The sequence below is a fragment of the Lichenostomus cassidix genome, chromosome Z (assembly GCF_008360975.1).
Source record: "Lichenostomus cassidix isolate B80296 chromosome Z, HeHo_3.0, whole genome shotgun sequence".
NCBI lineage: Eukaryota > Metazoa > Chordata > Aves > Passeriformes > Meliphagidae > Lichenostomus > Lichenostomus cassidix.
Genome location: NC_139511.1, coordinates 5,001,495 through 5,028,272, shown reverse-complemented (window position 1 = coordinate 5,028,272; position 26,778 = coordinate 5,001,495). Strand labels below are relative to the sequence as shown.

Here is a 26,778-nt window from a genome sequence, read left to right as displayed (position 1 = left end):
GGGAGAAGATATAGCAGATAGAACCCCGGTGTTTGCCAAGGCTATAACAAAAACACTTGTTGTGAAAGAAATTTTCCCATGCTGTAATTATTTATTCTACTGACTGTTTAGAGGGGTGTTATTTTAATCTGATGTTGGAAATATGACAAAAACTGTATGCTTTCCTAATAAATGTTCTTGGTCTTAACACTGTCTGGGGACCGTGCTTTTTGTGGCAATACGCTGCACACTTGGTTTTGTTGACACTAGAAAGTCTTCGAAAACTTATCTTTTCCAGTACTGGGTAAGGCACTGAGGCTGGAAGACCTGATGGATGGTAGAGAACTGGCTCTCACTGGTCTGAAATTTAACAATGTGTCACTTGAAGACCCGGTACCAGTCCTACTTGGTGTCACACCGGTGGGTGTGTTGGTTGCAGAAGCAGTGTAAGTTCTCTTTAGCATCACATCGGAGGGTATGTCCTTTGATGACCCAGTACTAGTCTGACTCAGTGCTGCACTGGAGAGACTGTTGGCTGAAGACAGAATATGGGTACTGTTTGGCATCACACCAGAGGATATGTCCATTGAACTTCCAGTACGAATCATTCTTGGTACCATAAAAACACTGGAAGGCGTGCCGGTTTCAGACACAGTGTAAGTTCTCTGGTGATTCATGTGGCGATTCGTGTCCCCAGGAGGCTGAGCACCAGCCCTGTTTGGTGTCACACTGGAGGGAGTGCTGGCTGGAGACAGAATATAGGCTGCGTCTGGCATCACACCAGAGGATATCTCCATTGAAGCACCAGTACCTATCCTTCCTGGTGACATAAAAACACTGGAAGGCATGGTGCTTTCATCCACAGTGTAAGTTCTGTGGCGATTCATACTGGAGGACGTGTCCCCCAGAGACTGAGTACCAGTCCTGTTTGGTGTCACACTGGAGGGAGCACTGGCTGGAGACAGAGTATAGGTACTGTTTGGTATCACACCAGAGGATATGTCTATTGAACTTCCAGTATGAATCATTCTTGGTACCATAAAAACACTGGAAGGCGTGCCGGTTTCAGACACAGTGTAAGTTCTGTGGCGATTCATGTGGCGATTCGTGTCCCCAGGAGGCTGAGCACCAGTCCTGTTTGGTGTCACACTGGAGGGAGTGCTGGCTGGAGACAGAGTATGGGTACTGTTTGGCATCACACCAGAGGATATGTCTATTGAACTTCCAGTATGAATCATTCTTGGTACCATAAAAACACTGGAAGGCGTGCCGGTTTCAGACACAGTGTAAGTTCTGTGGCGATTCATGTGGCGATTCGTGTCCCCAGGAGGCTGAGCACCAGTCCTGTTTGGTGTCACACTGGAGGGAGTGCTGGCTGGAGACAGAGTATAGGTACTACTTGGCATCACACCAGAGGGTATGTCTATTGAACTTCCAGTATGAATCATTCTTGGTACCATAAAAACACTGGAAGGCGTGCCGGTTTCAGACACAGTGTAAGTTCTGTGGCGATTCATGTGGCGATTCGTGTCCCCAGGAGGCTGAGCACCAGCCCTGTTTGGTGTCACACTGGAGGGAGTGCTGGCTGGAGACAGAATATAGGCTGCGTCTGGCATCACACCAGAGGATATCTCCATTGAAGTACCAGTACCTATCCTTCCTGGTGACATAAAAACACTGGAAGGCATGGTGCTTTCATCCACAGTGTAAGTTCTGTGGCGATTCATACTGGAGGACGTGTCCCCCAGAGACTGAGTACCAGTCCTGTTTGGTGTCACACTGGAGGGAGTGCTGGCTGGAGACAGAATATAGTCTGCATCTGGCATCACACCAGAGGATATGTCCATTGAAGCACCAGTACCTATCCTTCCTGGTGACATAAAAACACTGGAAGGCATGGTGCTTTCATCCACAGTGTAAGTTCTGTGGCGATTCATACTGGAGGACGTGTCCCCCGGAGGCTGAGTACCAGTCCTGTTTGGTGTCACACTGGAGGGAGCACTGGCTGGAGACAGAGTGTAGGTTCTGTTTGGCATCACACCAGAGGATATGTCCATTGAAGCACCAGTACCTATCCTTCCTGGTGACATAAAAACACTGGAAGGCATGGTGCTTTCAGACACAGTGTAAGTTCTCTTGCGCTTTGCATTGGGGTCACGTTCATCTGGCAGTGCTGGAATAAAACAAAGAATGAAAAACAAATCAAGAGAGAATCTACATGTGCTGATAAATATCTCTCTCAAAGATATGTATGTGAAATACTTAAAACCGTTTTCTTCTTGTCTTAAGCACATGTTTGAATCACATGGCACCTGATTGTATGTATTAATCTTTAATAGACAAAAGACATCAGCTGAAATATCCCGCCCTAAGAAGTGCTGGAAAACAAAAGCCTACTTTATTTGAAGCGCTACAAATTCTTACTGAGATCTTTTACCCGTCATCATTATAATTCCCTGGGTGTGTTTTTTAATCAATGAAACAAACTTATTCTACAATCTCCTTATCACTGTGATTAGGGAATATGTGACATGTTAGCCACAGGAGAGACTAATTTACTTTTAGATGTATTTTACCATCGATTGAAATCAACACTTAATACTCTTCAAATATTTGTCACGCATATTATTACAGGCAACATTTAAATTAAATTACTGTAGTATTCAATATTACATATATATATACATATATATTTAATGTGATACAATAATCTAACACGTTAAAAGTTCACATACCTAGAATACTGAGTATCAAACAATTTTTGCAAAGAAAAGGCACTTATTTTACCAAATAGCAAATGTGTGGTCAAACGACTTTGTTTTTTAACTATTTGCCTAAGTTATGTATTGCAATTTATAATAATAGCTTGATATTATTAGTATTTTGAGCTGCGTGATTTATACTATTTGGTTACAACTATTACTGGTGTAAGCAAAGCCACGTGACAAGGTGAGCATTTGCATTGGGATACCTGCATTCTTTGGCTATGCAGTAATGTTGGCAAGTGATGCCCAATTGATTAAAATCAGGTAAAAAATGTTAATACCCCAGTAAAAAAATCGTTTCTGGAAGATATCACTTCTTGATATATTCAGTGTTACAGAGAGTTCCAGCTTGGTAAACATTATTAGTACAGTTTTCTGGTTTTGCCTTTACTAATATCTCCATTCTTTCATGTCTGTGATCATCTCAGTATTTGGAAAATTCTCTTTTGTGGCCTGTCAGATTTTTCTTTACTTAGTATCACTGTAAGAACATTCACATGCTCCACAGCAAATAAACACTCCACTACTAATTAAGAGTACTAAGCATAAGTTAAAATTTTTTTGTGGTCCCTATTTACTGGATTCTGTACTAGACTATTTCCAAGAAAACATAGCAAGATAGATAACAATAACAAAAATAACAAGTTTGATTACTTTCTGCAACTTCAGAGACAGTAAATTAAAAAAAAAACCAAGGAAATGCAGAGAACTGAAATGGTTATGGTTGCAAGGAAAGGCTATTATAAAAATGTTAATGGTTTATAACTATAAGAAAGAAAAGCTTTGGGGAGAAAAAAACAGGTGAGAAATTAAAAATAGTAATCAAAAACACAACCAAAAATTAAATACCCACCCACACACCACCACCACCACCACCCCCCAAACCAAAAAAATCCAAACAACCAAGCAACCAAACCCAAACCAACAAGCAAATAGTGAACAATAGGGAAAAAAATACAGTAATAATTATAATCCCTGTGTTAGCTTTCACCATCCGTTTCTCTTCAGGAAAAAGTCTGAGCATGCTTCTGTTAGCACTAGTTTTATTGCTCCATTATGGTTATAATTAAATATTGTTGCATTTGCCTACAGAAGCTGTCCAGCACAAAGGCAGATGCTGGCTATGAACCCACATCCAAGTGACTATAATTGCTTGAAAAGCAGACTTACCAGCACCATCACGAGCATGACGTGCACCGGCTGCTTGAGCTACAAGGCGAGGCTGAAGAGAATCTTCATCAAGCATACCGGATGAGTGTGATGGAAAGAGAAATTGAAGATATGATCTACGAGGTGTACTGATTCCTTTGGGTACAAGGATACGGTTAGGAGATACTTCTTGAGGTGATGCTTGGGATGGAAATTGAAATTGAAGAGGTCCTCCAGGAGGTGTACGGGGTGTTTGGGGTATAAAGTAAACCTCGACAGGTTTTCTAGGAGCTGCACCAGGTGCTTGGGGCGCAAAGAGAAACTGAAAAGGATCTTCATCAAATACACTAGATAGTTGGGATGGATATTGAAATTGAAGAGGTCCTCCAGAAGGTGTGCGGGGTGATTGGGGTACAAAGTAAACCTCAACAGGTTCTCCAGGAGCTGCACCGGGTGCTGGGGGCACAAAGAAAAAGTCAAAAGAATCTTCATCAGATGAAGATGTTGAAGTTGATTGGGATGGATACTGAAATTGAAGAGATCCTTCAGGAGATGTACCGGATCCTTGGGGTATAAAGTGAAGCGAAGGAGGTTTTTTAGGACCTGAACCAGGTGTATAAGGTGGAAAGAGATACCGAAGAGAATCGTCAGGTATACTGGGTGCATGGAATGGATAGTGACGTCGAAGACGTCTGTCGCGAGGTGTACTGATTGCATCGGGTACAAAGGGAAGCTGAGGAGATTCTTCTTGAGGTGCACCAGCTGCTTGGGGTGCAGAGGGAACCTGAGGAGATTTGTCTTGAGATGTACTGGATGCTTGGGGTGCAAAGCGAACCTGAAGAGGTTTTTGCTGAGGTGCACCAGCTGCTTGGGGTGCAAAGGGAGCCTGAGGAGATTTGTCTTGAGATGTACCAGATGCTGGGAGTGCAAAGCGAACCCGAGGAGGTTTTTGTTGAGGTGCACCAGCTGCTTGGGGTGCAGAGGCAACCTGAGGAGATTCTTCTTGAGGTGCACCAGCTGCTTGGGGTGCAAAGGGAACCTGTGGAGATTTTTGTTGAGGTGCACCAGCTGCTTGGGGTGCAAAGGGAACCTGAGGAGATTTTTGTTGAGGTGCACCAGCTGCTTGGGGTGCAAAGGGAACCTGAGGAGGTTCTGCTCTTACTCTTAATATTTCAATTCTGGAGGCTGCCAGCTGGTAGATATCCATAAAAATTATGAGCACGGCCTTAAAAAAAAAATAAAAGAAATCATTGGTGCTAGGCAAGCTACACTTAAGTGCCAAATAGCATACATCCAAATTCATTACAAAAGACATAATTTTTATCAATCAGAGAAATCAAATGAGGTTTGTGAGCCAGGTGAAATTTCAGTCTCAGGGCTTAAACATTAAAAAGGTCTCACACTGGATTTTGTATTTCATCTAAATTCTGCAATTCTAAAATTGTATTGGATTTTGTATTTCTTCTAAAATCTTAACTATTAATAGCATTGAAGAAAAGGAAATGACTGTACACCTTAGTTAGAAGATGTTTTGATGAGATGTTTTCAAGAATGCAGTACAGCATTGAACAGTTGATACCAGTTTTCATTTTACTTAAATGCAAGACTCAGTGCAGGTTCGATTTCTTTTCATAATAGATTACCACATAGTTTCAGGCAAATGTTCACACTTCCAAAATGAGTCAATTTACTAATCCTTCCACTCGGAGCAAAAAAATTAATTTGGAAGAAACAAAATAAACACTGTAAACATACAGACTCTGAAAACAAATAATCTGATTACAGTATGGCTGGAAAAATAGAATTGTTTTCATGCATGTAGTAGAAGAATGTCCCAGTTGTGTAACATTGATTAGATAGATGATAAAGTTAGCAGCACAGAAGCAGCATAAATTACCTAGCAGTACTGGTAACTTTATATTTACCCCAAGTAGTCTCAACTAACTGGTGAGATTATTGGCCTTCTTTACAATGTTTAATCACATTTTATATGTCATAGTTTTCCCCTTCAGATAATATGAAATTGGCCTTTTGAATGTAAACCTGTGGTATTGACAAAAATCAACTTAGTACCATAAACAGGGACATGTGACAAAGATTTTTGCAGTTTTCCTTTCCATGGCTTCACACTGCTGCTTTTCAGAATAGATGTCAACGCAGCTGAAATCAATCAGGTTATTTCATTATCAAGTGTAGGAAACAGCAGAGGCAAATTAACCCCATCACATCTTTGCTCAGTAGAAAGATTCTCCAAAATGTCTTGGTGCTACGGTTCTGGTCCTAAAAGAGGATTCTTGCAGATTGTAAGGCCTTTAATTGAAATGTGCTTGTCACAGAATAACTAGGGCAGTTCTAAAGGATGTGCTTGCAAGCGACTCCACTGTCTTAATGACAAGTATCACTAAAGTGATTCCTAACTGCTTACCTCACTTGAGATTGCAGCATTGCTCTTAAAAGAGTTTGGCATGGAGTAAAATTAAATCAATTAGGTGACCCCTGGCTATAAAAGGCAAACTTTGTAATAAAACCTTAATAATGTACTTAGAAAGTTATCCAACAGGAACTAGACATGAGGGAAGGGGAGAGAGAGAGGTGAAAGGGGGAAAGAAAGACAGGGAAAAGGGAGGAGAAAAAGGGAGAAAGAGGAAAACGGAGAAAGAAGGAAAGGGAAAGAGAAAAGGAAGTTAACAGTGACTCAGACTGTGAACCACTGGTGCTGTTTGTGTACGTCCCAAGTTACCAAGTGTTCCTGAAGCTGCCAGGTGAACAAGAACTTTACAATTCGGCCCCATCAGCAAGCTCCCCAGCACATGCCTCATTATGTGTTAGTTATACCACAAGCACTTTGCACTTGCAGGTGTGAAACACAACTCTTTGTATTTCTGATTCTCTTTCAGAAAGAAAGAAAGAAATAAACTGGCCTGCAAATGATTCTGTAATCATTGTGAGGTCAAAAAAGAATGGGAGTTGGGATGGGAAAAAAAAAAAAAAAGGAAGCAGCCACCACTACCAAATTAGAAAAGCAGGATTTAAAAGCTGGTGATTGCCTCAATGCCTCATTTGAAAAGATGCTGCCCGTGGAACCTTTTGTGCTGCTCTGAAATGGATCATCACTGAACTGGGGAAACATTTGTAACTCTAGCCTTGGACAGAAAAGTTCAGCTGTGCTAATTAAGGTTCACAGGTACCTCAAGGCTTTACATATTTCTGAGTTTTAGTGTGGAAACATGATAATGCACATATAATTTATGCATTTATCACACTGGAATGCACCTATGCATGCAAGAGGGCAACAATGAGAAATTTCCAGCTTAGAATCTGCCTTTCTTGAGTGTTTGACTTTGTGACCCTGATTCTGCAATTATATACTGCTTTAGAACAGAAAATCTACAATAAATTGGAAGGAATTAATGTAGAAATGTACAAACTGTATGCAATGCTTGTATTGTCTAAGTTCCTTGCACTTTACTTGATTACCTGCCCTCTCTCTGTTTCAGACAGAAAAGCACAATTAAATAAATATGTATTCAGTCTGCCTTTTGTTCTCTCATTGGGAAAGAAATATTCTGTCTTAGCACTCATGTATCCTGCACAACTATAAAGACTGAGGGATAATTTCTGTAGAAGACTTATCAAACTTAAAAACAATCAGAAGGCATTGTACTGAATCCACGTTCAGAGCTAAAAATATGACACATTTTCAGTTAATTTCTCTTTTTTCCCACTCATTATTTTGTCTGAACAAAATTCGTATTTTGAAAGGTGGAAGTCTTTAAATCATCATGAACAAAATAGCTACCATACTTAAACATTCTAAATAGCAGTTTCTTTTAAATGAGGAATGCTGAAAACCCACAGTCAATTCTAAAACTGTGGGTTGGAAAAAATCTGATACTGAGGAGCACGAAAATCTTGTCCTGTTTGTTTGGTTGGTTTTGTTTGTGTGTTTGTTTGTTTGTTGGGGACTTACTTGGGTTTGGTTTTGTTTGTGGTTTGTTTGGTTTTTTTAAATTAGTCTTGTGTATTTTAAGGGAAAAAAAGGGAGTGGGATAGAGGGATATTAATTTTCAAGTATATATGCATTTCTCTATGTTCATATTCTGATCAGTTATTTAACACTATAACTGCAAATTTAAAAGTTCCCATCATCTCTGAAATACCATATGCAAGGATATATATGGAAATTATTTATCTTTCAGCTGTTGACTGCAACAGTTTTGACGCTTTTGCCTTTCCACACATTCAGAGCAGTCTATCTGCTTGTTCTATCTCAGATGCAAAAAATGAAAGAAAATTTTTAAAAAATTAAACAAGATTGGCTTAGAATCTAACCTTGAATGCTAGAGCCTCTGGCATGCCTCTCAGTTGTTCCCATGCAACAGTCTCCAGCAGCAGCCCAGGGAGAGGCTGGGGGAGATGATTCGGGACTACAGCATCTGATGCCGAGACCTCATCTCTGACCTAAAAGGGAAAAAAACCCCAACATAAGTGGTGATTTTCCTTCAGACACACTAACTGGGATGAACTGGGTCCCCTTGAGCCCGTTGAGTTGACTTGCATTGGTCGCTGGACCATGAATAAATTACGACTGATTTATTTTTCACTGCAAATAAACCTCTAATTCAGAGAGCTGGGAGGGAATGCTATGAAAAGAAAGCATCTTGCCCTGGTCTGAAAAGAGTGAGGCCAAGGACATGACATGTACATATTACTGTAAAAACATAGCACTTTCAGCATGACACCCATTTCCAAAGTTTGGTCTTCTTTAAAAGAAACCAGTATGATGATGATGGTGGCACAAGAGAAATTTTCTAGCAGCACAGCTTGCTGCAGGTAAAAGACACAGTTTAGCTCCTGTCACCTTCCATGAACTTCAAAGGAAATAGAGACTTGAAAAAGGTCTCTGAAAATTAAATTAACAACAGTGTGGGTGAACACAGAAACTAAAATAAAGAATAAATTCCCATGCCGCTAGGAATTAAAAATGTGGTAAGGGAAATTGACACTCCCAGGTAATAAAAACACTTCTTTTGCTCTGTGCTGCTCTAGTTTAAAAACAGTTCTAAAACAATTGGCTATTAGAGCTATAGTTGAAAACAACCCTTTCTCATGAATAGTTAATTTTTACTGGACTTTCAAATAACCCTATACCAGGGCAAAATGGCACAAGTCAATGGGACAACTTAAAATTATTACTAAATTTAAGACTATTACTAAATTTTTTATTTAAAAAAAATAGAGTGAAAGTTTCTGACCACAGATTATGACTTACTGTCTTTTCCTTTCCTATTTATGATGTTTCAGAGGTTAAGGTAGCACACACAAAGCCAAGTGTTTTATGGCCACCATATATGTGACTTCACCCTACTCAGCAGAGAGTTAATTTCACAACAATTAGCCAATTGTTTGTGTTTCATTAATCTTCACTTGGCAAACAGAAATAGTGCTCAGTGAGGGAAGGAAAGTGAATTTAGTCCTAACTTCTACATTCAGAAGAAGTTGTTTGTGTACTACAAACTTGCATTTTATTTCACTGGGGTTTTTTGGAGATGGAAGAAGTTAAGGGGGATAACTTCAACTCTAAGGAAAGGAAGTTGCTTTACTACAACTTCTACTCCTCTCCTTCCCTGAGAATAAGCAGTTGTAAAGCTTTGACATGTTTGGAAATACAAATCAGAGGGAACACTTCAAAATCTTACCTCTTTCAGGGTGTCTTCCACAGCTTTCATAAGACCAATGATCAACTCTTTTTCTCTATTATAGAAGAAAAAAAAACAATGGAACAATGGAGTAACTTGATAGAACTGAAGCTCTACCAATGTAGAAATTACTCTCTTGCTACTTTATAAATGTCGTGTCTCATAAAATAATTGTTGATAACTCAAACTGTTAGGATTTTCTCTCATTTTCATATCTCCAATGCAAGCCCTAAAATAGTTGATGTACCACTATTTGGTGCATTTCCATACAAAAGATGCTTCTGCTGGGCATAAGCAATTAAGATAGATGTTATTATAGGCCTATCAATGAACAACTATCATGTCTTGGAGATAAAGGGCATAAAAAGACTTTAGCAGGATGATATTGCATTCCTGTATTGGAAAACAGTGACAGATTCTGTTTAATTCACCTTATTTTGCTTCTATGTTCTAAAGAGAGAAAGAAACCCCACTGGCTGTGAAATGTTGCTGGAACAATGGAGGGAAGGGCAGTTTTCTTTGTTCATATTCAACTGCTATATACAGAAAAAAAGTGCCCATTTTAAAACCACTTCACGTTAAAATAGGCTTTTCTGGCTATGTGAATGGCTAGAAGGAATGATCTTGACTTAAAGTGAGCAAAATAGATTGGGGCAGGGTGAAAAGAGGCAAGCTTTCTAGAACAAATCCTTCTTCAACTCACACCTGCTTTGATCCAATCATACCAATTAACACTGGTCATTTGAATTACTTGGTAAACATTTCATTGAGAACTATATGAATTGCATTATTTCCCTGGTGCATAAACCCCTTAAAGCTTCTCAGATATTATTCTTCAGTGGTTGAGTGACCCAAGTATGATGAAAAATTTTAACTAACTAAATTTTCTTTAAATCCTAGCCATTGGCCAACAATATTCATAATACATACTTCATGCTATGGTAAGTTTTAGATAAAGTCTGCAAGGATTTATTTTTTTATCTGACCATATGACTGTAAGAATAGATTAGTAATAACCTCATTGAAGTCAAAGGAGCCCCTTCTGACTACCTATATTTTCAAGACTGGTGCCTGAACATTTCCTTCCATTCCAGGCTCTGGAACAAATGGCATGGGGTTTAGGTCTAAATCCAAAACACTCTGAAATCAGCTGAAAGATCTGCCACAGACAGGACTAGGTCCAAAATGGGTTTCAGTCCCTTTGGCAGATAAGACCTGCCAGCTTGCTGAGGCATCTGAACTTACTATAAATAAATTGTATCTCTTTATAAAAAGATGACGTGGAAACAGAGAGAAAAAACAATAATTTCTTAAATAAACAGAACTTCAAGGATCTGCCAAAGAGACATTCTCAGATCAGTAAGATAGCATAGGCATTTTGTTTGCCACTTATTTCAGGCCTCAGACTTTGGAGCACCATGATGGGATAACTGCAGAAAATGTATCACCTAGTATTTTCAACTAACACTTTTCTTTTTAGAAGACTATCCTTGAATTTAAAAAAAAGAGATAGATGTACTTTTGTCTTCCAGCCTTACATTGGCCAGGTCTAAAACCTGGCCTATGGAAGTAGGAGTTGAAATTTTTGTCCATTTTAAGCAATGTTCCCCCGGCCTCAGCACTCACTTTTCTGCCTCCTGGAGGGCACGTTCTGCCTCCCGGAGATTCGCCTGCAGCCACTGCCTGTCCTGCTCCATTTGTTTAAGGAGTTTCTTCTGGTGATGCAGAACTCGGTATGTTCCACTCAGCTCCTCTGTTTCTATGGAGGGGCTCTGCCAGCAGACAGAGAGCAGAGTTACTCGTCAGCCTAAATAAACTTCACTTTATGCCACTGGCTACTGACCAAAGTTGAAAACAAATTAATTGTGAAATAGATTTGGACCACTGTGTACCACAGCTTTATGAATTTCCTAGCAAAAGCATTCCTGACTTAGAAGCCCTCAGTTCTTATTATATTTGCTATGAACAAGTGTGTTTTAGAAAACAAAATGATTGTAGAGAAAAAAAAAAACCCAACCTCATTGCAGAGTTTATCTTAAATTTTTTAAAACAAAACTTCAAAAGAAAAAAAAAATATTTGAAGTGTTTTTTGACTAGCCCAAAATTCTACAGACTGAGTAGTATGTGTGGATTTACTCCTGTTATGTTATTTATGCAAGGACTGCACTATTCAGCTTATTCAACAAAAGGTAGAATTCTGGTGCCTGTTTCAGAAGAATAACCTTACCTTAGCAACCACATTTGAGGTATTTAAGTCTTGCTTTCCATCTGTGTCTGCTCCAGAGTCCACCTCTAGTATACTACTTATCTCCTGCAGCCTCTGCTCGTGTTGTTCTAAAAGGGATCTTGCCTCACGCTCACGCTGCAAAGCTTTATTTAATTCCTCATGCGTATTGTCTTGAGTTGCCATTCTCTGGAAAGAGAAATAAGATGTATTTGATTCTGTAACTATGTTCACTTTCTGACTGACTTTCTGACTTCCACTTGAAAATACAGCAAATTCTAAAACAAAGGCGTGCTTAAGGTGAATAGCAAAGATTTTAACGTGTAGACTGATCACTGAACAATAAAATGGCAGACCAGTTTATTATTGTATTTTTTTAAAAAACAACATTCATTGACATTCATTATTCTATTCAAATTAGCACCCTAGGATGCAAAACATCAATATTTAGAAGAAAAAATAAGCAGATCAATGTCCAGCATTTTAGTGGATATCTAATCAACTGTTTTAAACACCTTTGTGGACTCTTTCCCACCTCCAAAAACTGTTCCAGAAAGTAGAAATAATCCTTCAAGGAAAATCATCATCTGCACTTAAACAACAATCTAAAACATGACAATTTCATCTAAATGCCCCAGAACTGTAAGGAAATAAATCTTTTAAGAACAAAATTGAAGATCATTAGATAGAACCTCCGCCATCTGAGTAAAAAAAATAATCTATTTCACCAGCTAGGAACAGGAAGGAATGATAGTGAGTGGGACATTATCTAGAAAATATTGTCTGCTTGGAAATGTTTGGACTGGGACACACTGACAGGTTCTACCAACTAGGCTTCAGGCTTTGGGACCCCATGGTGTCTTAGTAAACCAATCAGCAACAGCAAAAGACTCAGGGGAATTTGGTGCATTTGTGCTACTAAGAATGTAGGAGAGGCTTTTTTTTCACCTGCCATAAACTTACTCCTTCAAGGAAACAGCCCCACTAGAATTTGTATTTTATTTATTGTAACATTCAGCAATATCCTTACAGAGTTTAAATTGCTCTGTTTATACTTAATGAACTTCTCATGAACATTCTTACTGAATACCCTCATTCCAGCTGACTTTACCCTGTTGAAGTTAAATCTTTTAGGATGCATAAATCACACCAACATTTCCAACAAATGGAAGAACCTGGATTGCTGAAGACCGAACTGTAATTTATATAGTATACCTCCCTCTACAAATCAAAAGGAAACTCCCATGGGAAAGGGATATTTCTAAATACATCTAACTCCTAGTTTAGTGACATTTGCAAGACAAGTTTTCTGGAAAATTCTCTTAATAGCAAATCAATTTTATGCTTGTTTTTCAAAAGAACATAAATCAAAGAAAAGTGTAATAAAGGAGGACCCCTCTTAAGCAAGAGAGTCTCTAAATCAAACACACATACCTGCTGAAGTGCATTTAATTCCTTTTGCAGAATCTGGGCTTTTTCAGCATCATTTTTCATCTCACTGAAAGCCAATTTGAGTTCTTCAAGCTGCAGCCGCAGTGAGCAGGACTCTACCTCTGCTGCACGACACCTCCGAGACAATTCAAATACTTCTTGATGCAGGATTGCTGCATTTCTCTGTCAGCAAACAGAAACAAGTTGATGTGCTATAAAATCTGTTATTTTAGCAATGAAATAAATTGTATCTAAGACCCAAGAAAATTGAGACAAAACTATCATTTTTCCCTCCATCTCTAAAAGACATACACAAGGGCAAAAGTTTGAACCTGTCACCTACCAAGGGTTACTGCAAATCTGGTTTACAAGGAAGTACTATTTTCATCTAAAGTCTACAACAAAAGACAGATAATGAGAGAAAGAGTTTATCCTTTCATTTTCATTAAAGGCAAGAAGGTTGTCTTTACTGAAAGAAAGAATGGTAAACATGAGTAAATAGAAAACAATAATAAAAAGCAACCTTACCATTTACATCAAACCAAAAGCAGATTTGTTCTTATAAGCTAATACAGTTCTGACAGAACTCGTAGAAAGTCTTTCACTTCGATACACTAAACCTCTCCCAAAAATTCTTTGTCAATAAAATAAAAGAACTATTCACACCCTCATGTGTGACAGACTGACTTCTGAGTGTCCATATAGTGGTACCTCATTATCATGGACTCATAACCAGCCTGAAACAAAATAAATGGTGCTCTCAAGAGAGCTTCACTGTTACTGTGAACCTTCTGTTTCCATGGAAGAGGACTGTAAATCTGCTTACCATACTGGGCAGTCTGTTACACAACCCAACATCCATGGCCTGGTCAGTGGCTCTCTCGAGTCCACAAGCCAGCCTGTGTGCCAGGGAGTCCCTGTGGTAAGAGGCACACCCACACTGGTTCGCTTTAACCAGCTCCATCATGATGCTCAGGTTGTCCATCAGTTTTTCAAAGGCGTTCCTGGCTGCGCTGATAAGCGAGTTTCCAGCAAGCCAGGAGTTTGGATCTTTAAGAAACAGCAACAGAAAGGAAACATCAAGCAGGTTATTAGCTCTGGTTTCTTGTAATATGCGATTCGTTTTCAATTATACATGATGGAACCTGTACATACTCTGAAACACAGAATACTGATTCTGAAACACAGTTCAAACTTTGCTTTGTGAGGATGTGAATTCAAGTTATTGCAAACAGCATGATCAAAGAAGAAAGCGCTTGAAACTGAAGCAAAATACAGATTTAATGGCAACTTTTATACCAATTTATTGTTTAACCTTCTGGGAAATGTATCACCTTGCCTCTCTCCTGCTATTTCCCTTTATTCCTATTAATTACCCCTCCTCCAATATCCTTTTTTGCTGTGACAGAAATGCTGGGACTTACAAATTACAAGTTAATAAAGAACCAGGGATGGCAGCAATGCAGATGAACCAAGGGAACCTATATCAGTTCTCAAAGCAAATAAACTCCAGAAACACTCTCCAGCCTTCTGCTTCCATGGATACTGAAAGGATAAAATGTCCTATCTCCCATGAAGCAAAATTAATCTGTTCCAACAGTACAGAGATGTGATCTTTCAGAAACTGTAGAAAAGAGCTGTTATTTTCCTCTGTCATAAACTTTCTCCGTCAGGGAAATAGCCCCACTAAAATCTGTATTGAATAAATCAGGATATAACCCCTAGTCAAAGATGTCTATCATAATATTCAGAAATATCTTTTCAGAGATATGGTCCAGAATAGTTTGGATAAAATCCTAAAAATTGGAATGATGTGACCAGTGTATTTATTTAATTATTTTTTAAAACATTTCAGCTACAACAATATACTTTTAAATTACCTGGTTGGTTAAGAACATCCTGCAGTTCAGAGATGGAGCTGATTATTGCAGAATAGAGGTTAGAGCTAGTCAACCAGTCAAGTGCTTCAACACAGTTAACTCCTTCCTCTTCATCACCTGTGAAATAGAATTGCAGCTAGCAAGATAACTGAATCACTAAGATATGGCACACTGCTATCTCCAGCTCTTTCAGAAATTAACCAAGAATAAACATGTAAGCCACAAATTAATCAGGAGAAATTAATCTGTATTAAACATGCTTCCAGAACTACTGAAAAAAAAGAGATGAATTTGCAAAACGTTTTTGATACTGTTTATCCTTGTAGGGGGAAGCATAAAATGATCTGGTAACACAAAGGGACAAGTAGATACAACCTCTAAAGAAAATTCAGAAATCCTATGCTAAACTTTTACCTGAATTGGAAAGTAATTTTTTGTGGGTTTTAGTAGGAAATAAATATTAAAAGTGATTAATAAAAGAAGAGAAAATACCTTTAAAAAAAAAAAAGTTGAAGGTTAATCATTTAGGAACATTTCAAGGTATTTACCACAGAGAAGATGCAGTAGCACTAGTTCTGAAATCCGTAACACAAATATCAAGGATGTCAGATAGTGCGAGTTCATGTGCATAGTTGCAACTTTACTTGCAATGCTTAAAATACTAGACATTTCCTTTTACAGTGAATATGTCAAGAAACATAAAAGTCATAAATCCATAAAAAATATTTGTCAAAATGACATTAAATACATGTCTTTATGCCCCAGTAATAATAATACTGTTGCTCTTTGTTATTCACTAACCATGTAATTTGATACAGTTTAAAAATAATTCACTTACGTGGCACATTGCGCCTACCCTTGGATTCTCCTACACAAACTGGAATTCCAGCGTTTCCTCTTGAGGTTTGTCTCCAGGTGAAAAGGGAACAAGAATTCTGGCCTAGAGCTCTCAGCCTGTTAACTGCCAGAACTACAATCACAGCTCTTCGGAACACAAAAACCAGGTGTTTGGCTCTTCTCTGCCTCAGCCTTGCTTCATCCGGATTGCTTTCCTCATTAGTTGGGAGAGCAAGGATGATTGTCCCAATCTTCTGGTTCACCAATTCGTGGGAATTGGCCAGGTCCTGGAGAATGTTTCTTTGGGAAGACATGGAACACATTCGGATGTAGAGAGGAAAGAGGGCCCCTGCCAGCAGGGCACAGGCTGCCAGCAGAGATGAACGCTCCCTCTGAATGTTTGCTAATGTATTTTTCACAGAAGTGTTTTCGCTGGTCAGCCTCTCATAGCTTTTTTCGAGGCCTGACAGTTTTTGCCTGTCTCTCTCTACGGTTTCTTCACATTCCTGAGACAGAAAGAGAAACAAACCAAACAAAAATGGAAGAAATATTAACGAGATGATTTTTACCTAGGCAAAAGTTGAAAGAAAATTATTGGTTTTCCATTCAAATAACACACTAAAGGAGCAAAAATTGTTAGTAATAGTGATGATGAACACATCTCTTCTAACAATCAGCAAGAGAATCAGATGCACAAAACCAAATCCACAGTATGAGGAAAGTGTGTATGATCATCAACTGCAAATGGACTCCTGATTTCTGACAATCCACCAAGACTGTGACAGCCCACAGAAGGGCCAGCAGCACCTGGCTGCCCACAATACAGTTTTATGTGTTGATTTAACAATACTAACCACATCCTCCAATTTCAGAAGAACAATGCTCTACCAAGCAGAAAGAAAGTCAGTGTAAGTGAGAGGAAAAATGTAAGGAAGGCTGGAACATGAAACTAGACAGATTAAATACACTTTTCAGCATGCAAAGACTTGCAACCCCAAAATCTGCATTAAATACAGCATTATTCTGATGGAGTAAGTTGTAGCAAGTCACAAACAACAAGGCACATCTATTTCCTCTATTCGCAACACTTTAAACTTAAACAGGTGTAAAGGAATGTGACGGTAAAGACAGTGAAAGGTGGTTGTGGAATAACAGGGAATATTTTGGATTGCAAATAACTCATCTAACAAGCAGTGATGACAGTTTTACACTTTTGAACCACTGCTCACTGTAGATCAGTAAAACAGAATTCTTTAACACTGTTCTTGGGGTCAGAACGTATTTAACTAAATTTATCCCCAGGTGACACCATGTTGCTGTTAGTCTACACAATCTTTGCAAGTCATTATGCTGAAAAAGTAGCTTCTGCCCTCAGTAATTCTTAAAATAAGCGAATTCAATCTTACAGCTTTAACATTCTCAGAAAAAAAAAATACACATAACTGTAGACCAAATTCTCTTCGTAACGCTTTAACAAAGTAATTTTTTTCTATGTTGGTTTTTCTTGGCCCAGATTTTGCTAGTGGGTGGGGAGGGACACAAAAATGGCTCCTGTGTGTCCTGTGTGAATGTTCTGGAAGTTTTCACCACGTTCAGCACAGCCAGTCTCTGATGGCTCTGAAGATGATGGAAATGCTGCTGGCCAAGCCTGGGCCCATTAGGGATGTTAGTTACATATTTATGTGAAAACATATTTAAGAAGAAATCAAAACAATGTGAGCATGCACTTCTTTTTAGACAGAGGAGGAGGAGGAGGAGGTGAGAAAATGTGAGGGGAAAACAACATGGAGACACCAAGGTCAGGGAGAAGGTGGGGGAGGAGGTGCTCCAGGCCAGAGCTGAAATCTCTCTGCTGGCCGTGGTGATGACCATGGGGGAGCAGGTGGTCCCCCTGCAGCCCATGGGGTCCACGGGGGTGCAGAGATGCACCCACAGCCCGTGGGGAGGTGCCCACGCCAGAGCAGGTGGATGCCTGGAGGAAGCTGTGATCCAGTGGGAGTCCCAGCAGAGAGAAAGGCCTTGCTCCCAAAACGGAACAGCCTGGCTTTGGCTCAGAGGTCTGTGCCCCGTGGGCAAGGACTCGTGTTGCAGCAGATTCGGGAGGACTTCTGCTCGTGAGGTTTGCACCCACGCTGGAGGAGTTTGCAGGGAGCTGCCTCCTGTGGGAGAGACCCACGGCCACGCAGAGGATGACTCCTCTCTCTGTGCAGTGGAAGAAGATCTCAGTAATGAACTTACCAAACCCCCATATTCTGTCCCCCTCTGCTGCTGGTGGGAAAGAGTGGGGATGTGAGTGAAGAAATCGTGTCTTTAAGGGCTTTATTTTACTTCTTGTTACCTTCCTCTCACTCTGTTAGCAATAAACCACTTTGCAACTTTAAGTTTCAGCCTTAAGTTTTGCCCTCAGTATGTTTTCTGCCTGGTCCTTATCTCAACTCATGAGCCCTTTGTGTGTTAACATTTTTCCTCTCCTCTGCCCAGCTGTAAGAGGGTAGAGCAGAGAGAGCAGATGTTGTAGGTGCCTGGCATTTGGCCAGGGTCAAACCACAACAATTTCTTATTATAAGTGATGTTAATATTAGCACAATGGTGGGTTGGCTTGATTTTTTTTTTTACTTTAAAAATATACTAAAATTCCCAAATGGCCTTAAACTGATAGGAGGCTTAAAATACTGACATAACCCATTAAATATTTACAAGTAAGAAGAAAATCAGAAGTTCACAGCACCATACCTGTGCTCTTGCATTAGCTTCTTCAAGCAGATTTGCATACTGCATTTCGAGATGCTTCTTTTCTTTCTGCCAGTAGTGTTCCTGTATTTTCAACTGATCAGATATTTGCTCAAAAATTTCCTCCTGGCTCTGCTGCATTTCCCTCATAGTATCAGTCTTCTGCTTGCAAATATGTTCTAGGTGAGCTATCTGTGTGGCAATCATTTAAAAAGAAATTATTATTTACCTTTTCACTTTAAGTTAAGCACAGACTATTCCAGCAAAAAAGCTAAATTGCAATTTCTTCAATATGTTGATTAAAACTAAGTGAAAGCCTTTCATTACAGATTAATTACTTGGGCCTTGAAAAAAAACCCTGAAATATATTTTGAATTATTTTATTTGGTTTCAGCTTTACCATTTTTATACCACCTTGTAGATATTTGTCACTTTCTTTGTAGGAAATGTGAACCAAACACTGCACATATTTTTTTAAATAGTTGTATTACATTTTAGTAACTTAGTAAATTAGTAATCAAGTATATCAGTCCTTTAGAATTTTGTGACAATTGCAAACAATAATTAAATATGACCTCTAATTTTTTTGTTTGTTTGTGGGGTTTTTTGTTAAAAAGCCAAGTCATTCCAAATTATTATTAAGTATTTAAACAATTTCAGGAAATTTTAGGATACAAAATGTTTTTCTTTCAAGTAGCTCATAAGTTTATGATGTGTATTGCACAAGCATGGATGGATTCACTCCATTGGTTTAACACAGCACCTCTTAAGCAAATTAATTGCAGGAATGAGTCAAGCCAACAATGATCTCCAAATGCACACACCCGCACTTTTTACTAGAAAATATCAGCAAGATACTTCCAAATAGATCATGCAGAGCCATGGGGAAAAAATTTTGTACAACACAGCCTAAAATCCCAGAAAAGCTGCTAAGTACATGAGAAGAGCCCTTGAGACCTCACAAACAGTCTCAATAACAACACTTAATTAAAAAGCAAGAAACAATAAGACACAAGTCCCACAAACACTGCCAACAATATTTGCCCCCTTCCCTTTCAAAGGGTTCCTCCTTTACTTCAAAAGAGAAATAAACCAGAACCACGGCTGAAATGCCAAAGAGTGGCAGAGCTTAGTCTTTGGAACCAGCAGACTTACTTAAGAGATTTTTTCCTTCCTAAAACCACAAGGATTTCTGGGGAGAAGAGCCATGTAAGCTCACTCACATTAAAATCACTCTGAAAAGTACAGCTCCTCCTTGACACAAATATTGATATGTTTTATAATGGATATTTCCTGTTGTCTTTCTGAATAGGTATGCCATAATAAAAAATTACAACTAAACAAAAAACCCCCCGCACTGGATTCTTTCAAATAGCACATCTGAATCATAAACACGTAATTTAAAAATGGTATTGCCAGAGTAAGTGTGTTTTGCCTCTGAATTATCATAAAATAAAAACTTGCTTTATGACTGTTAATGACTATATTCCGTGAATTTCTTCATCAGTAAGATGAATTTATTTTCTTTTAATTAGGTCCCTGTGGCTAATGTTGGACAGTGCTTAAAGGAGTGTCCTGCACAGAAAGTGGAGCTGAGAGACTTCATTCACACTCCAGTCACGTTTAAATGCTCACAGAGATGGCATCAAACTGAGCTGTAGAAAAGCCATAATTAATGGTGTTAGTTCGTTAACATCCAAATCCTTTTGAAGGGTTGAATATCTGTCCTTTTTAACGAGACTGCAACGTGGACAAATGTCACTGAGCTCAACAAAGGCAGCTGGTGCCTGGGGACACTTACCTTATCCTGAGCTCTGTGGAAGTTAACGATCAGGGCTTCAACATTCTCATGCAAGAGAGCACAAAACTCTGTCCAAGGTAACCCCTCCAGGGCAACTTCTACCTTTTTGGTGAGCACTCGGCCATCTGCCATGCGCTGGTACAAGTCAAGGAGGATGCGTAGCTCCTCCTGGAAAGAAAAAGAAAAACTAATTGTCGCATCTGGGCAATGTTAAAGTCAAAAGCAATAGATCGTATGTGTAGCAGTAGGTGCTGCATGCAGCTGAAAAAAGCCTACAAAGCTCATTCTCACAGCTTTACAAAATTCCTCAATTCATTTCTAATAGTTGCCGTCATAACATTGCCTGATATTACAGCAGAGAAAGAAAACAGATTTTACAAAATGTATCTAATCAGACATAACATATAAATTGTACAAATAAATCCCAGTCCTATAGGGGTCACAAGCATGTCCTGATACGGATAAGAAATTTCCATGCTCTCAGTAGATGCAATTCATTCACCCACATTAATACTTTCAGCTGCATTCAAACTGTGCTCACTTCCAGCACCTGCACAGCACACAGAAAACTGTCCTGTTGCCTTGGCAGCACGACACATTTGTAATTCTATTTAAAATTTGTTTTGCATGCATTATATATGATTAAATAGCGGGCCAAAATAGGCTTATAGCTTTACCAGTCAAATTCTGCAAGTCGTTCCTCATTCATTTGCACTGGTTTTAATCAGTGGTATAATAAATGTCTTCAGGTTAGAAACAGACTTTAGCAGCAACAGCATAGAGTAGAAATTCAATCCTTCCTGCTTTTAGTCCATACATGCAACTTAGAAACTTTGATTAAGATAATAGAAAACTGTATCTCAAATGCCATGAGAACAAAGTATGTAAACCACTGTATCAGTACAATGAGAAATCAATAGGACATAATCAGGGTGGAAAAAACATATTCAGATTGTCTAAAAGTGGTATAAAATATAAAAAAGTAATGTACAGGTCAGGAAATCAGGAAGAGAAAATGAAGGGCAGAGAACATGCTGACATTTTCACACAATTTTAGGATGGGTATAGTGTAGACCAACAGCAGTATATTAAATGTTATCTACACTTAGTTTCTGTTACAGTCTCTTTCTGTATGCTTTCTAATTTTGGGAAGCAAAATCAAGGCTGTCTGAATGGAGTAAACAGGACCACAAACAGGCACTCCTGTTTCCTGAACAAATACAAAAACCTCCAGGAAAAATACAAAGCCATCCAAGACAATAAATATCTAATCTCATAAGTGAACTGCTAGTAGCACTCCTCCAAAAATGAGTATTTTTATTACCTGTTCAGGACAGTCCTGCGGTTTGAAATCCTCTGAGTAAAACAATTAAAACAACCAGCTCTATGAATATGACAATGAGACAATCCCTTTTTGGTTTTGGTTTTTTTGCTTTTTTTGGGGTTTTTTTTACCTTTCAGTAACATAACATTATTTGGAATACAACATTAAATACTATTTCCATTGCCAGAAACCTTGGCTATGAACAGAATTTTGTATTGAATTCTTGTCAGGTATACATACAACGTACATTTTGTTAAGGAATACAAGTAAAAAAGAAAAACTCACCACAGCAACAGCTAGCAACCACTTAAGGTTTCTAGCAGACCATTATCAGCTCGTAATTGTACTTCGTAGTTATAAATAGCAGTCGCCACTGTCTATAGTTAGGGCAGACAGTTGCTTTTATCTCTTTGTATTCCTTTTGTGCCTGCTAAAATTACTTTTTCAGGCTAACTAGGCCAGCAAATGTCTTTTAATACATAAATGTTGGCATGGAAGAAGCTGTTACTCTTTCAGAAGGAGAAAAGAGGATTATGATTTTATTTTTCCTCAGTTTAATAATTACAAATCTGCCTGGGCAGTAGATAACATTAAGACCAAGTGTGGAATAAATCCATCATCTGAGCAAAAGACACCCACAAATCTGAAGACTCTCTGATGCAGGTCTCTGATCCTGTCAACAGGAATAGACTACATGTAGCTTCCATACTCAGAGCTCCAAGAGAGAAAGAGGAGAAATTGGCAAGCCAGCACCACATAAAGTTTACATTTCTAAGAACACAAGTACAGCAAATGCTACCACACAATGAAAGGAGAGATTTTCCAGATAGGCGAAGACCTCTATTTTGTCCCTGCTTCTAAGCAAAAAGATGGCAAAACTGTTACTCAAAGTGTAGTTGGGTAAAGACAGTAGAAAAGACCACAGTTGTCATATATGAGCAGAAAGATTTCAGAAAATAATCCAGTGAAATACATCCACTGTGTCAAAACCACAGCAAAACAAGGAAACAAACAAACCAAAAAAAGCTGTCTGCTTTGCCACATCCAAAAAACTGTTTTCCAAGCAATTTTTGCAGTCAAATGCTTGCTCTAAAACCAGAAGGTTGTATGAAATAGAAATAAGCATTTCCACAATGGTAGCTAATAAAACTTGACAAAAAAGTTTGGGTAGAAAGAACAGTCTTCAAAAGAAATCATATTCCATATCCACAAAACGCCTCCTTGATTAGGAATGCAGGTACAACTTAGCCACACTTTTAAAATAAGTGTGTCCTGCAAACAACTCTTCAGTTAAATACAAATCCTATCACTTAAAAAACATTTTCAAATTAGCTCCCCCAAGGTATTGGTTACATTTATTCATATTTTAAATTAAAAGGAAAGTAACGTAAAAACAAACAAGGTAAGAGAGTGGCAGAGTTCTTCCACAGCTCAGAGCAGCAAATATTTTCACAGTATGTTTAAAAAAGCCTAAACAAAGAGTGCCATAGGCTTTTTTCCTCACCATTGGGCCTTCTTCTAGTATTTGGCCAAAGCTGGTTTTGGCATTGTCTTGTTTCCCAGAGGGTCCTCCACTTGTCCTCCTTTGGCCAGTCCCGCCTCTTCCTTGTGACTTTGAGGATGCAAGTTGTCTTTGCAAACTGGAAAGTTTCCACAATAAGATGTTTTAATCAAAATTACGTTTGTGAAATGCACTACATGCCTTTAAAGGATAGTCAATGAATATGGCAGATATCATGTTAGCACATCATATGGCTTCTGAAGTTGCTTGCCTTTTTTTTTTTATTAAATGAAGGGACGTATATTCCTTCTCAGAAAGAATTTTCAAGTGGTTATAGTCTCAGTATTCAAGTGGTTATATTCTCATGGCATGAAATTAAATTGATTATTTGGATATGGCTTCTAAATTACATAAAAAACCAGAATTCATCATATTTTAATTAACACAATAGTTCTCTTCAGAAAGACAATTAAACATCTTGCATCATAAACCCTGATTTCAAGCCCATGCTTGCTCCTAAGATTTCCACATGCCTTCTAGAGCACGACTTCTAGAGCAGACTACTCATAATTTTAGTCAGTTCTTGTACTGTATCAGTCAAGAAAACAGATATAGCAAAAACCTAGCATGGCTTTTGATATGGCAACAGGCAACTCATGAGAAAACTACAAGACCAAACAGCAAAAAGGAGACAGAAGCAGAGACAAGAGTCCTAGGAAGGATTAAAAAAGGATTGCCTGAGTATTTAGGTAAGGGGTCAGGAAAACCCAAGGCTCTCTTAAAATTGTCAAAGGATGACAAAGGTTTTTATAACACAGCTGAAGTTTTAAGTATCTTACTAAAAACATGTCCACAGCCATGAATCTTGAATGACTCACTCAGGCCACAAACTTCCTTTCTTTCCACTACTCCTCATGTCAATAAATCAACATAAACACTTGTGTATACAGACCCACGTAGTACTAGACTGAAAGAGATGTCAGCTGTGTTCTGTTATTACAGACATGGCAGATTGTGGTGGGCAGGAAAAATATTCCAAATAATTTCATCTGCTCTCACACATTTCTATTCTTTTTTACCAATTAAAGCTTTCTACAAGCATCCAAAAGTTGAAACAAAGATGACCCACTATAAATGATACACAACTTTTTGACAGGACTCCTAGAGATTCATCTGGCTCCCTGAAGTGGAAAATAATGTTTTCATAATTACATAAGTATATATAAAAAAGCCATCTCTTCAAAACCTGACAGGTATGTTTTCCTACACTCACCCCAACCACTACTGGAGGCTGGACCCTGTCATAAATATGATTTCCAACATTTTTACTTTGGCAATTAATCTGTAACATGCCAGTTATTATCTGTATAATTCACAATGCCTTTTGTTGCTGATATAGACCTGGTATTGATGGACTGCCAGGTTCTGAACCTTTGGTTTGGTTTGGAAAGTTACATTAGATTGTGTCCTTTTCTGCTGACTGAAAATTGCAGGGAATGTAAACTACAAGTTGTACTCAAGCTGTCTACTGCCATTTTAAAATGGCTTTTATAGGAAACTTACACATTTTTTTCTCTTGCATGTGCATTTTCTGAGTCTCTGAAAGTTTTCTTGACATTGTCTAACACTGTAAGAGCTTCTCTATTGCTGCCGTTGTCCAAAGCTTCTTCAAGTTCTTGAATTCTTAACTACCAAGTGATAAGAAAGCAGTTAAAGGAAGTTAGGAAAAACTATCATGGTCCTTAATGCTGTGTTCACTGTTCTGTTCTGCTTTTACAGGTGAATATATTCTATTAATTCTATATGGAATTAGAAAGCACTGAATACATGTAAAAATGTATTAATACAGAGAGTTCAAAGCAGAGAGAAATAGATATGCTGACCAAAAGCACAGTTTGCTCTCCTTTTGTGATATTTGGATTTTCCTGTTTTCACTTCTTCATGTTACTGAAGTTTTCTAGGGGAATTCTATTTTTCAAGTAAACTCATGAAAGTGTGGGATTAATAGTAAAAGCTACACTTCCACTCAGAACAAAGCACATGTGGAACTTGTTCATGTACATAAATAAGGAAGAAAACCTTACCAGTTCTTCACCCATAAAAGACAAATCTCTAACTTCAAGGAATGTTACCCTCCCAGTTCCTTTGTATGTTGTCAAAGTAGAGACGAAGTCAAGAAAACCAAATCATCACTACTTATTTAATCATCATTTCAGAAATCTAACTGCCTGTACTTAGAGAAGGCCATGTGAAAACAACTGACTGAAGAAGTAGCAATGCTTATTTTTGTTTCTCAGAAAATAGAGGGGAAAAAAGAAAGAAATTCCTTTTTTCTTTTCTCACTTAGTTTTTCAAAAATCCGGTGTGAAGGGTTTGTTACTCAGTATGAAATCACTCAGCAACCATCATATAGGTTTTTCACTTTTTTTTTAATAAACCCTAATTGCTTCTCTGGATCAAACCCGGTGTGATACAGTTTATTAACACAAGATTTTAATATTGAAACATATATACTACATTTTTTCATATAATCAAACCTCACTGTTATATATGCAGATATCATAGCTTTGAAGCTGAAATGTACTTTGAATAATGATATTTGGAACTGCAGTCTTGGGATGCATTAGTCTCTCACTCCTAGAGAAGCTGGATGTATGCACTGTGTCTCCAAATTAATCTAAGTGACCATTCCAAAGATACAGGGCGGGATATTAGCAGTAGTATATATAACTCTTGCAAAACATTTCCTTTCCCCTTTTAAATGCTCCTTTGAATCCTCAAACATAAGAATGGGACATTTTATTTTAATATTTATTCTAATAACTTGACAGTTCCCTGAAGAAAAATATAGTAAAAAAAACTTTTACGATTTTGACACTCATTGCAAAAAACTACACAGTGTTTTCACTGAAGGAAGTCTTAAAATTTTTTGAAGATTGTACCTTTACGAGTTTATCTTCTGTTTTACTGTAAACTTCTACCAAATATTTAATAAAAAGTTTACCTGCATCATTTGTGAAGTGTATTTGCATTCCAAATGTGCTGCTTTTGCTGATTCAGCACTTTCCTCCAGTCTCCTTACTCTCGCTGTAGCTGCCTAAAAGTACATTTTGAACATAGTGAAGTCCAGAAAGATAACACCACACAGAGACAACTTTATTTTTTCAGTGCGTTGAGTCTCCATACAACAACCAGTTGTATCTGAACTACTTGTACTTTGAAATTGTGAAAACTCATACCAAGAAATAAATAACAAAATATAGTATTATTATTAACAATAGCAGCAAGAACAATAGTAATAGTAATAACAATAATAATAATATAACAACAGGAAAAATTACATATCCAGAAATTCAAATTGTATTTTCTGTTTAGTCAAAGAAATTGACATAGGATTATGTTCTTGCTGCTTTTTTTGTAATCACAGACACCTATGTCCAGATGAAGGCCTGGATGCA

General features: G+C 38.2%; 2 protein-coding genes across 5 annotated transcripts in view; both read right to left on the bottom strand.

The window, feature by feature from the left end:
• Positions 1-70: 70 nt before the first annotated feature.
• Positions 71-26,424, bottom strand: LOC146424273 (coiled-coil domain-containing protein 171-like). 4 transcript variants are annotated; one of them, XM_085042058.1, is made up of 16 exons: positions 26,325-26,424; positions 24,884-25,008; positions 23,324-23,459; positions 20,496-20,663; positions 18,698-18,886; positions 15,966-16,470; positions 15,128-15,244; positions 14,074-14,297; positions 13,251-13,430; positions 11,820-12,005; positions 11,219-11,364; positions 9,593-9,647; positions 8,226-8,354; positions 5,004-5,118; positions 3,915-4,850; positions 72-2,152 (listed from the first exon to the last, which is right to left on the bottom strand). In XM_085042058.1, the coding sequence occupies exons 1-16, from the start codon at positions 26,331-26,333 to the stop codon at positions 246-248; spliced, it is 5,127 nt and encodes a 1,708-aa protein (XP_084898184.1). In that variant the 5' UTR covers positions 26,334-26,424; the 3' UTR covers positions 72-245. The 4 variants fall into 4 exon arrangements, with proteins under 4 accessions (XP_084898183.1, XP_084898184.1, XP_084898182.1 ...); XM_085042057.1 differs by having other exon boundaries at positions 71-2,152; positions 3,915-5,118; positions 15,984-16,470; XM_085042056.1 differs by having other exon boundaries at positions 3,915-5,118.
• A 327-nt stretch (positions 26,425-26,751) lies between these two features.
• LOC146424272 (coiled-coil domain-containing protein 171-like) overlaps positions 26,752-26,778 on the bottom strand; it is a 14,507-nt gene continuing 14,480 nt past the window's right edge. The window contains exon 8 of the mRNA XM_085042813.1: positions 26,752-26,769. Coding sequence (XP_084898939.1) covers positions 26,752-26,769 — 18 coding nt within the window. The remainder of the gene's footprint in view (positions 26,770-26,778) is intronic.

Excerpts from the sequence above, each read along its gene's own strand:
- LOC146424273 (XM_085042056.1), bottom strand. Across the intron at positions 23,460-24,883 it reads CATGCAAGAGAAAAAAATGT|TTTGCAAAGACAACTTGCAT; the intron begins GTAAGTTTCCTA and ends GAAACTTTCCAG. Across the intron at positions 15,245-15,965 it reads GGGTAGGCGCAATGTGCCAC|GTGATGAAGAGGAAGGAGTT; the intron begins GTAAGTGAATTA and ends TCTATTTCACAG.